The 16,797-nt window shown below is 24.2% G+C and overlaps 2 protein-coding genes across 2 annotated transcripts; one reads left to right on the top strand and one right to left on the bottom strand.

The window, feature by feature from the left end:
• Positions 1-4,314: 4,314 nt before the first annotated feature.
• Positions 4,315-5,005, bottom strand: LOC126901449 (uncharacterized). The gene is made up of 2 exons (XM_050677887.1): positions 4,738-5,005; positions 4,315-4,595 (listed from the first exon to the last, which is right to left on the bottom strand). Exons 1-2 carry the CDS (start codon positions 4,826-4,828, stop codon positions 4,354-4,356), a joined length of 333 nt encoding a protein of 110 aa, XP_050533844.1. The 5' UTR covers positions 4,829-5,005; the 3' UTR covers positions 4,315-4,353.
• Positions 5,006-8,124: 3,119 nt separating this feature from the next.
• Positions 8,125-15,190, top strand: LOC126901431 (uncharacterized). The gene is made up of 4 exons (XM_050677865.1): positions 8,125-8,259; positions 12,672-12,886; positions 13,885-14,115; positions 14,424-15,190. The coding sequence occupies exons 1-4, from the start codon at positions 8,240-8,242 to the stop codon at positions 14,873-14,875; spliced, it is 918 nt and encodes a 305-aa protein (XP_050533822.1). The 5' UTR covers positions 8,125-8,239; the 3' UTR covers positions 14,876-15,190.
• The last annotated feature ends 1,607 nt before the right edge of the window (positions 15,191-16,797 follow it).

A 16,797-nucleotide genomic window follows, 5' to 3' on the forward strand; every position in this document is an offset into this window, starting at 1 on the left:
AATATGTTAATATGTAAATACGATATATAGAGTGCAACAAATATAACTGACAATTCATATAATTTATGATCTTAATACAATTTTATATTTTTTTTTGTTTAACCAATTTTTACAAGCATCATCATCTATTAAAGGTATTGCCTTGTCGGTGAAACCACTCCTCTCCGTTTGACGCAAAATTCTTCAGAGAATATATGACTATTTTCAAAATATGTTATTTTTCGCAATTAGAAAAAATATTTTAAAAATGAATTTTTTTTTCAAGATTTGAAGATAGCCATTTCATAGATAAGTTAAAAAAAAATTTGATACCAAATCTTTTATTTTAAATCAGATGCTGCACGCAAATTAATAATTGTTATCATTTTTAATTTGGTCAAACACCGAACACTTGCATTAAGACACAAAAATGTTAATAACATTTTGTATTAATGATTTGAGATAATCATTTCTATAAAAAGATCGTTCAAACGTTAATATTTTTCATGGAAAAGATATCACTTAATATTGTCAGTAAATAACGTAAAAGGATATAATCTACCTCCGTCCTTTACATATGTGGACTAACGTTTTACATCATAGATAATATAAGAAATTTTTAAATAAACGTGTTCAAAAAAATCCAGCACAGTGAGGTCGCGGCAGAGTTAGGACAAGTATAAATGATATCTGAAAGTTATTTATATCACTATCACTGTCATAAAAAATTCTTTGAAGACAATCTATTAAATTTTTCAATTTATACATTTTTATAAAAAGGTATACCAAAATAATGTTAATTGTCTCAAGTATACTCTATTAAAGTATAATTTATTAGAATTAGTGTTTAAAAAAAGATATATAAATTTTAAAATACAAAAAAAAAAATGTTGAAAATGTTATTTTTGATATTATTTTAATTTTTAGGTACTGGTTGTTCAACAAGATTAATATTGGGTTCTTACGGCGTCTTGTTGATTAAAATTTGAACAGTGAGAGCTGAGAATTTTCATAGGTAGACATAAAAAAAACACGTTCATTACAAAACCAATACTTTCTCAGCTTCGCGTTGAAATTTAAAAAAGGCACTGAATAGTGTAAATAATTACTTATAAATAAAATTGTGGCCTATGCTTTACTCCTTTATTACATGTACTATTGAGTATTTGTACTCTTAGTTGATAAACTTAACGACACACTCAGAAAAAAAATTAAAACAAATTGAATGTTCATTGATTGTAAAACTATTTAGATATGTTTTGTCATAACTGTGTATATTTTCGCTTACCAGTATCATTACTGATGTAATTGAAATGTAAGGTAATAATAATTAGTATATAATAGATAATGTATAAACCGTTGAATGTATCATGATAATAATAGTATATGAATAGCTACGATCATCACAGGAAGTCAATGAATATTCAATTGATTTGAATCAAATTAGTTATATTTCTTGTAACAAGTACACTAGAATGTTCAATTAATTATTTATTTATTGTACTAAACTTACAACATAATATCATAATATAACAGTAACTATTATTGACTTACTTTTATTATAATATTTAAAAAATTTTAGTAGTAATTAGTGTGTATAACCTTCTTTTAATTTACTTTTTGTTCATCTCAAATAATTTTGAATACTCTATATATTTATGATTACCATCCAATATGTCAACTTTGGGCGGTGATTAAACTTGAAGAAGTTTAAATATTTTACAGATTCCATTACTTCATTTTTGTAAAAAATATTTTGTGTTTCCTAACAATACTTGTAAACATTTTACTATTGCTTTAGATTGGTACAACTGAAATGATAATAAATATTTAACTGTCCTAAGTTTAACCAGTGCCCCTAGTTGGTCCATTTGACGGTTTTTAAGTTATAAAATAATGTTAACCTTGCTTATATGGGGTTGTATTACGAAAAGGACATGGCTTAATTTACCACAAAATAATTTAATTAGCTTAGTCGATTGGTTGGGTTGGGTTTAAGTATTTGGGCTTAGTACTGTCTTTTCTAGAACAAGCAATAGCTTTTAGAGATGACGTTAAACATAAATAAATATATAATAATAACAATAAGTTATATTAGAACAATAAAAATTCTTTGCTTTTGTAATTTGTTGTTACATACAATTATAAAATTAGCGACTAAAAATGATATGATGAAAAAACTGTATTTAAAAATAAAGGAGGTCAAATCATTTCAAAAATTACACCAGTATAGACATTTCAAAAAAATTTTCTATTCGTTAAATCCTGTAAAATTCTCAGATACTAATTTAGAATTTTTCGTTACTATTCAATTTCTAATTCAGTTATTTCATGAAACTTCCTTGATACGGCACCACAACTTTTAATCTGATGTAAATAAAAGGTACGTTATCAAACATATTTGCTTTAAATTAATTAATTATTTTACTTAAGCAAAAAAGAATAAAAATTTAAAAAAAAAAAACTAAAAAACATTTTATTATGATATATCGTGACTATTTATTGACATTTCTAGAACAAAAGTTTTGATCTAGGGGTACAATATATGAAATTTCATAATTTTGAATAGTTCTCCTAAAAATTTGACCATATTATATTTATTTATTTGATTTGGAATGAAACATAGAATATTTGTAAGGTATTATACAATATATTTAAATTATATTTAATCAAGTTATTATATCATATTTAATCAACTTATAAATTATAGATATATTAAACTACTTTTTGACTTAAATAATTATATTTCACGAGATAATATATAATAATATAAAAAATTAACGTACTAAGTACTTTTCTATGTAAAATAATAACAGTATAAAAAGTAAATAAAATAATATATATTATGATAAATAAAAAAACACCAAAAAAGACCGAAATATGTGGTAGTGTCAGGAAAAAGTAGTGTAATCATTTTGGACATTTAAGAAATGTGCGAAAAAAATAAACTATTTGTGTCCACCTCTGCTTAAGTTTTACGGGGTAAAGTAAAATTGTGATTATCAAGAATATAACAGAAGAAAAGAAGAAAATTAGATATCTATTTTTCATTGTGATTCAAAATTACAGCTATTACCACGTTGCTCAGATTTGTGAAACTCTATATAGCTAATACGAAGATTTATATAAAGAATAATCGATGAAACATTATTCGTAATTTAAAAAATTGTACAATATTTATGATAAGGATATAGGTAATTTGCTTGCAGAGTATTTTCAACTAAAATAATTTTATCTAATATATCTCAAAAAAAAAAAAAAGAGTCTTATTTATATGGTTGATTATCTTATATATGTTGTGTTCCAATCGAAAAGTTTTTTATAGTACCATTGTTAAATTTTTAATATAATAGTTATATGACTTTTTTGTTTTTACTATAAATTAAAAATTAAAATTATAAAATAGTATCAGTTTAATAAATATTGTATAAACTTCATTGAATATACAGGTTAAATTATATAGAGTAACAACTTATGATCTAATGATAATATCGTTGAAACATTTTTAAATAACTATTTCCTTCTTAAACTGAGTTGTTGCATATTTTTATTATTTATCACTTATTAAAAAAAAAATTTAATTAAAATAATTTATTTCAAATTTTTTTTTGGTTTTTCGAATATGCTATTTTTTAGCATTGTTCTTACAAAAACTTTTGATGAGTCAATAATAATTTTAAGATAACTATTTATTGAGTTACAAGTATGTAATTAAATAGATTGAGTATGTAGCGCAACTGGGTGCAGCACATACTGGTGTATACATACTCTGCCTGCGTTCCATACCCATTCTATGAAATAAAATGATTGTAACTTGGTAAAGTTTAATAATAATTAGATATTTTTTTGACTTAGAATTAATATTATGCTGTGATATTATTGTTTTTCTTTAATAAATGCTATCACACAAAATCTTTTACAGCAACAAACATCATTATCCTCTTTTTTCACGGTTTAATGGATAGGAATCAGTTATCAAAATTTATTAAATTAATTAAAAATATTATTGTTGGTTTATTAGTTTTAGTTTAAATTAAAAAAAAATTATCTAATAAAAATTATTTACTCAATAAAAAATGTCTAATTTCCATGACTCATTTACTAAATAATAAGATATTTGTTTTATAAATAAATATTGTAAATTTCAAGTTTTTAATTAATATTTTTATTAAAAAAATTTTTATATAACATAAAATTTATATTTAAAGCAAAATAATAATAATAATCAATGGCTAAGAAATTTATAAAAGAAGTTTTGTACTCTGGCATAATAACGATACAAAAATTAAATGATTAAAATTATAATTTATTTGAAAAAAAATATGCATACTCCAATTGAAATAATGATCACCATAAATTACTCACAATTAAATCTTACATGAAATAACCAGTTGTTGGAGAATTGTCATTGATCAGATAATCATTTCGCTTAAAAGAAAATTCTGGTTGAGTTTGAAATAGTATTGTTCCTAACATAGTTAATAATGACACAAAGCTTATTGTAATAGCTTTTCCCGTTAACATAGCTAAAATTGGTAGAAAAATGAAAAGTTTTATTCCTAAGCCGAGAAACAATAATTCCTTATCCCAATATTTTAACTTCGATTTTTTTCTTCCTAAAAAAGGAAATTAAAAAAAAGCGTATTATAATTTAGTATACTTTAAAAATAATTTTTGCATATAACGTAGATATTATTTTCAATATTTAAAATATATAACTTTACAACACACAATAAAATAGGTAGCTAAAATATTAACCTGTTACTTGATTTTGTTTTGCATTTCCATTGTACAACCAAAATGATAATAAATGGTGAAACTGATTTTCAATAGTTGATGATAAATTCATAATATTATCGTTCCATTGTTTTAATAAGCAATTAAAACTCTCCGTGAATTCTCTAGGGAATATTTTTTTTATATTTTTATCATCCGTTGTATAATACTTTTCTGCTACATTAATCACATCAGTGTTCGTTATTAATGATTCTATATTAGTCAATTTTTTAGAAATTATAAAATTTGAATTTGTGTAATTAGATATTTTTTCTGAACAACATAATGGAAATAATTTTGCCGAATTCGTTTGATACATGTTCATTTTCAAGATTAATATTACTTTTATTATCAACTTCACGACAAAATACATGTTTAAGAATAAAAAAAAGTACTACTATTGATGTTTTGTTTTCACGTAGTTGATTTTATATACGTTTTTAATGTTCCGAAGTTGTTAAATCAAGTATTGACCATAAATATACTATAACTAGCCGAAAATCGTTTTTTAATGATGACAATGTTTATCAAATTAAGCAGTCACGTTATTATAAATATAAAATTATTTAAAAAGTACAAACGTCGAGATACGGAATATTTATATAATATATTATAATATAGTACACTATTATTTGCACTAGTGAACAGGTAAAACATACTTCGTTTGAGTACCGATTTTATTTTACGTATAGAGTGGTTAATGAACGTTGTCTAAGGAGAAGACTTTGGTTGATAGAAGGTGTTGTAAGTTAGGTATATTGATTGATATTAATCAGGTGTATAGCAGACGCATTTATAAAAATAATTTAAGGGAAAATTTAAACATTTAAGGTTAAATAAAATTTTATAGTATGTATTTTTATGACCTTATTTTTCTTTCTCATAATTTTGTAAAAATACCATTTTTAAAAAAAATTAGGTTGCCGTATAAATTCCGTGGTGTGGAAAAGGGGGTCTACGACTATCTAGCCCTTGGGAAGAGGGGAATTGCCTCTATAGCTTAAAATGTTATCAATAATTTTGGCATCACTGAGAAATTTTTCTGCTAATGTCCTTGGTCAATGGTATTTTAGTAGACGTATTAAACGTTCATTTAATTTACCATTTTAAGGAAGTGCTCATAATTAAATATAATCGGAATTACTATTTTATATACATTGTTTATACTTAATTATTAATATTTATAAGTAATACGAGCTAAATATATAATAGTTATCTGACATGATCGCATTTTTTGGTTTAAATAACTTGTTGTGCTTGACATGTTATTAAATTCATAGTCAATAGTTAATTTAATGATTAACTTACAGTATTTTTCTAGGTAAGTACATTATTTTAGTGACAGTTTTTTTTTTACAAATTTGCATGATACTATTGAGAATATATCAGACCACGAGATATTTAATCAACGACAATCAGGATGATCTCGACACACTTTAGTAACAAAGCGAAGGCACTTTTCATAATAACAATAATAACGGCCCGTTTATTGACTTAGCTGACTATTGTTACCTAGCCTCATGCCAAAAAACCTGGGCCATTAAGCAAATTCCGGACATCTTAGACAATGCGTACGTGCGTAGCTGTTTCTAGGATGTATCATATATTTAAGATTCTAAAAAGAAAAATCGCTTTCAGTTTTATAAAAAAAGAAAATAAGAAAACTTTAATGTCCAGCTATTGAAGAAGTCTGTAAACAACAAACAAAAAATTCAAATATTAGTTTTAGAATTTTAAATTAAAACAAATCCTATCTTATTTTATTAAAAGGAATAAGTATTTTATTTTTGACTGTTTATGAAACTAAAGCTACTCTTTCTAAATAATAGTACCTATGAAAATAAACATCAATGAGACAACTATTCGTAAAAATTTATATCATCTACCAGCTCATTATAAAAATCAATATGTATACATTTTTTAGAATTTAGACATAAAAATGGAAATAGCATAAATCAACTGAATGCAATAAATCTCGTAATGAATTAACAAATCATCAAAGTATTTTTTAAGAGGAAACATTTTTTTGTAATAATTTCTTCATGTTTATCGTTAAATTTAGTGATTAGATTGTTTTTTAACTAATTTTCTTATAATAGAATAAACCATAAGTGGCCAATAAAAAAAAAATTAGTACTAATCAAGATACTAAATAAAAAGGCTTTTTAATTTTTATTTGTCCTTGTTGTAGTTCCAAAGTTCTTGGATATATATATATATAAATCCTGATTAAATTATAAAAATTTAAAATATATTTTTTGAAAGAATTTAACTCAGGATATCTTATACTATAAGAAAACAATACGCACAATATGACTTTTGCAATAGTAACAACACAATTAAAAAAAAAAAAAAAAAGTTTTCAGAAAAAAATTGTTTACAATTTTGTATTTTGAATATGACAATCAAGCATATTAAGTTAATACTTAAATGTTAATACTATTAACATTTTCTTTTTTGTATCATTTATCGCAAACAAGTGATATACAATTTCTAATTCAATTTTGCAAATTTGGATAAGTACTTTTTTGTTGTATTTGAACATTTAGTTGATTAAAATAAAAATTGATTTCTTGAGAGTGATATAATTTAAGTAATTATAGATAGATATTATTATAATTTAAATTATTTAAGATTTATCTAAAAATAATAATTCCAAATACCTAACACTAAAATCCGCTAAGTTTAGTTGGTAATTTTGTAGCTTTTGAAACAAAACTATTTAATTAAAAATTTTAAGGTTTTAGCAGCAGTATAGAAAACTAAACTCGTAACGTTGATTTATATAATTAGCTCAGAATTAAAAAAATTCAGTTATATTTTGTTAATTGAATACTCCATAACTAATTAATTTATCGCCAAAATGTAACATTCTTTTTCGCCAGCAAAATGTTTTCGAAGACGATCTATATGTTAATTAATAATTTTTTATATCAATAATATACTTATGATAAGAGTTACAGTTTCCATTTCTTTAACTTCAGTAAACTTTCATTGGAATAGGCCATTAAAATACGCACGTGTTTCTGATTGTGCACAACAATTATTATACAACACTTTAGCACTTAAAAAAAAATAATAATAATAAGTTAAAAAAAAAATTATAATATTGATAATAACATGTAAACGATTTTCACCTAATATTATTTACACAAGGCCGTTGAGATAATTCAATGGATGGCATATAATTTTATCAAACAGCCAAGTAGAGCACTTTTCTTTATTTACGCTCTGTTACTACCTATTACCTTCTTCGTCACCTGCATACCACCACCACATTTGGGATCACCATCTTCTTTGGCACCTAACATATTGTTAAATTTTAGCGTGTGCCCCTCGCATGGACCCGTGAGGAAAATGACAGCGTCCCCCGACTGAAGAACAGCCAAATAAAACGAGAGACCAACGTGAAATCATCGTTCAGTCATCAGTGACCAACCGTCCGTAGTTCCTCGCAATTTTCCATCGCAACTGAACAGCTAACATGGATACCTCAGTATTATGGTAAATTTAATATGTTAAATAGTTACTAATATAATACCTTACTAATTACGGTTATGGTCGTACATTATTATTGCTGTGCAAACTTGGAAGTGTTCATATTACGTATTTTATTTCTAATATTGTCATTTAAATTTGACCAGGACGCATTACATTTTAAATTAAAACTACATGGATTCTTCTCTTCAAAGTTAAAAACAAAAAATGGTTTAAAGAGTGTTGAGAACTTAATAATTTTAAATTAGCATTTGTGAACAGTAGTTACATCAATTGAAAGTCAATCACACGAAGACTTATTACTTATCAACTAAATTCTTTCATAAACAGCTGATTTAAATGAAATTATAATAGCTGATAAACAATTTTTGTTTAATTTTTTTTAAATCATATAATTTATTAAAAAAAAAAATCATTACCTGTAGTCATTTAATGATCAAATACAAACCAGGCAATACTAAAATTTTCTATGTATTAATTTGAAATTTCCATCTAACATTCATTTTAATCCAAAAAACGAATTGTAAGAAAAAACTAAACGTCCAAAATTTTTAAAAATAATTCATTGTTATAGTTTTTAATATAGCAAATATTTTTACAGATTAAATATTACCACTCTTATTCAATAGCAGATAATTCTTAAATTTATGAATTATAAGTTGTTTTTAATAGAAGTTAATGGGTAATTCATTATAGTATTTTAAAAATTTAATCCATGTGATTTCTACATGATTTATAATTACACTTATTATAGTATTTATAGTTTCAAAAAATAGTTTATAAATTTTAGATAATTTTAATAAAATTACAAAAAAACTGCAAAACCTATTTGAATCGATAAATAAATACTATTTTGTTTTGTTTGTAAAGTGCAAATAACACTATTAATCTTTTAAGCTATCAAATTAAATATTTGAAAAACTTTTCTCTTTAAAACAACATTTAATTAATAATAATTCATTGTTCAAAATTTATTAACAAAATAAAAATAATATGAAATATACACTTTTTAAAATTCAATAGATATATTATTATTTAATTAACGTGGTAATTTAATAAATTAAGAATTTTAGTATTTATTTATAAATTATATAATAATTCAAAATCTGGCATTTTATGTTAAATACCAACTTTCAAAAAAAAAAATTTAAATACCTACTGGTAATATTAAATAAATGCAATGTGTTCTATAAATCATTTACTACGATTTTGTGTATAAAATAAAAATTATGATTTACTTATTACTTTTATCGTTAGTTAGTAAAGTTTTATTTCCTGTCGTATTTATTTTGAAAATATACTAAAATAAGATAATTATTAAATTATATAATCGGATATTTAGCAATCAATCATAAATTATCAAAAATTACTTGATCACAATTTTAGGATGTTAAAAATACTTAAACTATATGTATAAAGATATTCAAGTATTTATTTGTACTAAAAATTTTAATGTTAAAATTATGCATACATTTTAAATATTCAAATTTTCTGAAAAAATAACACTTTTAGTAAAAATAAAAAATCAAAATAATTAAGTCAAATCTGCTTAACGTTTTAGGTTCAAAAATTTGTAAATTTCTAGTAACGTCCGATAAAGTTAATTATAACTATAACTGACGTGTCCTATTCGAATTTAATTTTTGTGTGAATGTTACCACTAAAATGTATTTTTAATTTCTTAAATTCTCACAATTCGTACTGGTTTAATTCCATTTCATTCGTAATGACTATTTGTCAATTATGGTAACAAAGAAGAAAAAATTATACCTCCATATTGTTTTGAAGTCATGTCTCAACATTTTTTACATCAAACTAGCTAACAATGCCTCTGAATAAAAAAAATGGGACAATGAGACATAAATACTTCTTTGCTAATTCACATGTGAAGTAAATGTTTTCGAAGAAGCTGGTGAATACTCATATGGTCTTAAAGAAGCAATCGTCCTTATTCAAAAATGCTTAGGATAATTTTTAAATTATATAGTTATGTTTCACTACTGAAAATTTCATTTAAGTATAGTTTATGTATAACCTACAACAAAATAATTCGGATATATACATTTATAATTAGTGTAAAATCAATAATATGCATAATAAGAGCGAGTTCATAGTAAAACTTAATAATGTTGGTACATTCTCCATTTCGTATTCACTTCCTTAAAAACAAAAGCTCAGAATGTATTTGTCTTACCACACCTGAGGTATTGGCCCAATGAACTCGGTACGCATATAATACCCATGCAAGAAAATGATTTTAACCTGCGGAGAGGTATAATGATAATTTACGTTGAAATAAGATTTTTGTGATTAATTAATGCTGTAGTTAAAGAATAGTAGTTATAAAAAAAAAACAATAACAATGCTTTGTCACCTATATGTATGAATGAAAACATTGAATAATACTTGGTAGTCATTTTAATACTATAAATAGATACCCACACATATCTTAAAATTATCTGCAAGTATACAATCTAAAACTTATTATGAATATCTATGAGTCAGTTGTTCACAAATCAGACCATGTAATCATTGTGTTAAATGTTTCGGTATTTAAACATAGGTCAGCATTAAATAATTATTGTAAACGTGATTTTTAGGGACTTTATTTCAACCGTTTTACAAATCAACGTGGTCATCATTATGTTTTGTTATTCGTGTGACAATAGTTACACATGTAGCACATTCGACACACTGAAACCATCTACCGTGAAGTTCAGTATTATTTTTAAATAAATGTTTGAAAAAATTTTAAATGCATGAAATCAAAACATTAACTTTCTATTTCCATAATACACTGTTTATCCAAAAAAATATATCGATGCTTTATTATGCTCATTTCAAGATTAACATACTACTTTATTCGTTTAGTGCAGTACTAACGGATAATTTCACAAAGTTAAATCGAAATAATACTTAGAAATTTTCTTTAAATAAACAAATATTATTAGAATCGGTTTATGTTTCAATTATAAACAATTTAAATATAAAAATAGATCAAATAACAAAATAATTAGGTTTTCGATTAGACATAAAAACATTTGAATAATTTGTATTTAAAGAAGAAATTACTTCTTTCTCCTCACATTTATCACAACTATTTGGTCGTCTATTGTCCCCGCGTACATACGAGATGGAACATTCCGCCTAATTTCTGTTTATGGCACCAAATACTTTTTGATAAAGTTTTACACCGGCTATCGACCTAACACAACCTCATTAGTCGCCTCTTACGACTAGCAGAGGGGAAGTATTCTTATCCCCAAACCACAGGGATTCAAATAATAAATTACAATTTTCTTTTTATGATATACTGCTCTAATGTACTTTTTACTGAAATAATAAATTTCATCAACAAAATTTAATGTACTTCATGAATATACAAAATCTACTAATTAGTAAGTAAGTTACAAGTATTTTAATACATGGAGTGAGTATATAGCGCAGGTGGGCGCAGGTCGTACTGGTGAACGTATAGTTTATTCACGTTCTATATATACTCTATATATTAATATATTTGTAACTCAATGAGTACTTGTCCTAAAATTGTTATCAAATCATCCATACAAAAAAGTTTTTGTACGGAAGCTAAATTTCAACATTTTATTTTTATTTTTATATAAGTGATAAAATAATATAAAAAACTATTTTGATGTAGTTAAGAAGGCAATAATTGTTTGAAAAAAAAAATACCAAAAAAATTATAATTACATCAGGAGTTAAAAGCATTGTTAGTTAAGTCTGAAACACTCTGTATATACAAAATAAATAACTAATAGTTTTTAATGAATATAAAAAAAAATACTGATTTACTGAATAAATAATACTAAAAAATTTATTTAAAGTTATGAATAAATTTAATAATTATATAACGTGTTTGTAAGATAATAGAATACTAGCTAGAACAATGTGTATTACAAATAAATTTAAATAAACTCTCATCAAAGTAATTATTCAGTGAAAGTACTATCAAATAGTTTTGTATTTGAGGAACCGAATAACTTACCTTATTATTTTAAATAATGAAAAAAAAAATAATTCCAATTATTGTCTGTTTTGTAAATGAATTTATCTGATAAACGCAAATGATTAACATGTTCTCAATATTTGATGATTTTTTATAAAAAGTTTTAATTTTCGTGTAAGATAACCTATTTATTTTATTCATATCTATATTCATAAATATTACTAAAAATAATTATTTAAGAAAATCGGTGCCCTGTTGATGAGTCATAGAGCACTTTAGTATTTATAGCCATCATCCTCTTTCTGGTTACGGACTTTACACGTGTCCTACAATATACATGGTCAAAAACCTTTTCTTTGGGATAGACCACAATGAATCGTAAAAACAAATTTAAAAAAATATTTAGGGGAGAAGAAATTGGGTAATTGTATCAATTTAAATATGATTCTAGGTTTGTTCTATTAAGTTCAATGATATGTATGGTCATATCAGAAGCACCTCCACCCCAATCTTTGGGAAATCCTTCTGAAGTTTCTGGCTTCCGTATGCTTTTTAATGCATACAGACAGTGTTCTAACCAACAGGATACAATTGTATGCTTAAAGGGAAGGGCTTTAAGGATGTTGGATAGAGCCACACAAATAGAAAATATTCAGCTAATGGATGGTAAGTAACAATTATATACTTAGTAGAAATGATTTAAGCATTAATTTAACACCATAATGCTAAACAATACTACTTTAGACAGTAACATATCATGCGGTGATTAATAACTAAAATTCTTACCAATTTATTTTTAAAAATAATTCCGAAGTAACGGCATTCTTTTAATGATGATAACTACTTAAAATCAACAGGATGAGTGTTGAAAAAGTACAACAATTAAATACAGTGATAAACAACCTACTCATCTTTAATTTTACTGTTATCCGTTCTATAAGTATAAAATATTTAAATGTGTTTATTATATTTCTTTAAATTGTATGCAGAATAATTGATTTTATTAAGTCTATACTTTTTAACTAAATATTTTTAATTTTTAAATACTTATAATTTATTAATTATCATTTAAGAACCAACTTAAGTGTTAAAAGATAGACTGAACATTATTTTATCATACTACAAGATTTCAATTGGTTTATCTATTTTATTTTTAAATTGTCCAAATTATAAAAAACCTTAATGTTTTCATGCTTCAAAACATAACTTACGAACACATCTTACTAATACTTAGTATGGGGTCTCCTTTTTCATGCACCAATGAGTATTGACCTAGAAGACAGTGTTTTTATATCAATGAAATCAATTTTAGTTGTCTAATATTAGATCATAAGATAATATATAGACAATCTTTCAAGAATAATTGACCATGGTAAATAGACCGTATATATTTAATAATTTTTAGTACACTCAATTTTAAAGAAAATTCACGTAAAAACTTACCCTTTATTTGTAAAATACATAAGGTTAGTATATTTATTAATTATTATTTTTTCGAATCAGTACTTATCTACTGTATAAAGTGAAAAACAATTAGTAATCGATTAGTTTTAGTATCTAAATGAAATAAATTATACTTTAAACCAAAATTTTGTTTAGGGTTTATTGAAGAATATTTTCATTCCAATTTTCTAGATACGAGTTTAAAAATGATTATATTTTAGGTATTTCATTAGTGAAAAAAACAGAAGTAAAGGGCAGATCTTTGGATGTTGAACATGGTAATGTTGCCGAAAACGTTGTGCCAGAAAACTCAGAAGAATTCAGCAAAAAGGTCGACTCTATGTTGTTTGACAAAATATCAAAGTTTGCCAGATCTAGATCTCTTCAGTTGACCATGCCTGAGTCATTGTCAGCAGAAGGAAGAGACTTTGACGATGGTGTATATCTAGATGGTAATTGTAATAGCATCTTGAATAAACTAATAAAAAAGTGTATACAGCATACTTTAATAATAATTTAAAATGTATAAATTTATCAAAAATATGATTAATAACTTTTATCATTAGAAATAATTTCATTAATTAATATTATATATTCACAACATTTATCCACTATTAACTATTTTCCGTTTAAAAAATTGTGATATACTATAAAAATTTCTTTTTAAACTCAATTTACAATATTGTGAGAACAAGCAGTATAACTAAATATAACGAAAGTTATTTCGTTAGATCTAATAGTTTCTTGTTTATGTTAATAGGTCGTAAAAAGAAAAAGGATAAAGGAGGTCATATGTATATGATGATGCTTAAAGGCGGATTGTTAGCTATGGCATATAAAGCACTTGCTCTACTAGCTGCTAAAGCTCTTTTAGTAAGCAAAATTGCACTCACGTTAGCTCTCCTAGTCGCATTCAAAAAACTTTTCAGTGGTGGTCACAGTGGCTCCTCTAAAACAACATACGAAATTGTTAAACAGCCAGTGCTGTCTCACCCCCACCAATATGGTGCTCCCGGAGCTGTTGATACCTTTGGTAGTTATTCAGACAACTCTGCGCCGTATGCACGAAGCATAGCACAACCTGAAATGCCTTACCCACAATTGGCTGCCTACCGAGCACAGATAAGGGCACCATCAATGACTCCTTCAGCGTCTTCACCAATTGTTACAGGAGTCCATCATGAAACCGGTCCTAGAGATGAAGCTCTGTAAAAATTAACTAATTCATAAACTTCATCAACAATCATCTCAAATTTTCATAATTATATTCATATTTTTAATTAATAGTGTATCATGAAGTCAACACTATAACTAAAATGACAAGACTTCTTAATACTTTGTATTACATATTTATTTATTTATTTATTGTCAAATCGTAGCATAATAATTTTATAGTTGCATTTCATATTTATTTTTGACATATTTAATTTTTATATTTGATAAAATATATTTATAACTGTTATATATAAAAAAATGCTCAAATCTGACATTAAATATCAATTTTTAATGTTTTATTATTAGGTACTCAAAAAATTAATTAAAAAATTTAATTATAAAATGATGACTAATACTTATTTAATTATATTTATCATTATATAAACACGCAAACATATTATATTACTACACAATATCAATTCTTCTTTTTATGAAATGAACTCAATAATTTATTATATCTAGTAATTTAGTTGATGTAAATCGAATTTTCTATAAGAATTTTTAAGGCTAATAATTGTAGAATACATAAAATATTATAAAACACTTTTAAAACTTTAATCAAATTTAAAATTTTTTAAAGTCAAAAGTTTAATTTAAGTTTTAAAGGTGGTCTTATAATATTTTTGGTTTCTGTAACTATTTTATCAATATGTACTAAAACAAAATTTGATGTAGATGAATTTACTAAATATAAGAAAAACTGTTAAAATTCGAAATTATATTCTAGCTCTGATTTAAAATGCAATTATAATTATTTTAAAGTAAAATAAAAAAATTAAAATATTTTACAGAGTAATACATGAAAATAAAATATTATTTACTCAATCTATATCATTAAATATATCGAACTTCATATTTTACAAGTCAATTAGTTTATACTTTATAAATATTAAATTAAAATATAATAATAACCTATAGTTAATAAATTATGAGCTATATCAGACATATAGTTTTCAAACTTTTGTATGCTAAACGATTAATATATTTTGGCAATTTTATCAGTAGTTTTTAATGTAAAGATATCTGCCACTTATAAATCTGCGACGAGTTCACAATACGTCCATTAATGTACCGCTATTAATTGACATAAATTAAATTATAATTTATTATTCTCTTTATCAGTAGATTTTTTGGTAGTTTACCCTGAAGTAATATCTAACAGAAGTTTCGGGGTGGCTTACAAGATGCCGAATGGGGTGGAAATATAATTAAATGAGTCCTATGTTTTTATTTTAAAAAGCTTTGCATCATTAATTCGTTATTACCATAAACATTGATCGGTTTTTCATAAACAAAACTAAATTAATTTTATTTTTTAAGCATTTCAATTTAAAGTACAATTGATGTTTATAAATTACAGTCTGGTATAAAAAATATCNTTCAATTTAAAGTACAATTGATGTTTATAAATTACAGTCTGGTATAAAAAATATCTAAAGTTTAAATATTATAAAATACTTAAATATTTTTTTCAAATACAGGATGATCGATTAAGTATAAGAGACTCATTTTCTCATAAACTATTGAATATTTTCGATTTTTAAAAATAATATAAGTTTGATTAAAATAATATGTAGTTGAATTATATTTTCTCATCTCTTCAGGGATAAATATAATCTAAACTTTTACTTTCTTTAATGGGAATCTCTATTTTTAATTTGATGATGTAATAGAATAAAAATTCTAAACATTTTGTTTTTATAATTTATTTATACTATCAATTAATGAATTTCAAAATTGTGTTAAAGATTCAAATTTAAAATAAAAATTCATCATTAATTTATTATTTGAATAATAAATTATTTTTGTTATATAATAGGCAACATTAATCTGATTAAATTATTATCGATAATTAGCTTCGATGCGAAGCTGAGAAGGTATTGGTTTTACTATGATGTGTTTTTTTTTTTTTTTTTTTT

The sequence above is a fragment of the Daktulosphaira vitifoliae genome, unplaced genomic scaffold (assembly GCF_025091365.1).
Source record: "Daktulosphaira vitifoliae isolate Bord-2020 unplaced genomic scaffold, ASM2509136v1 Scaffold_3, whole genome shotgun sequence".
Classification (NCBI taxonomy): domain Eukaryota; kingdom Metazoa; phylum Arthropoda; class Insecta; order Hemiptera; family Phylloxeridae; genus Daktulosphaira; species Daktulosphaira vitifoliae.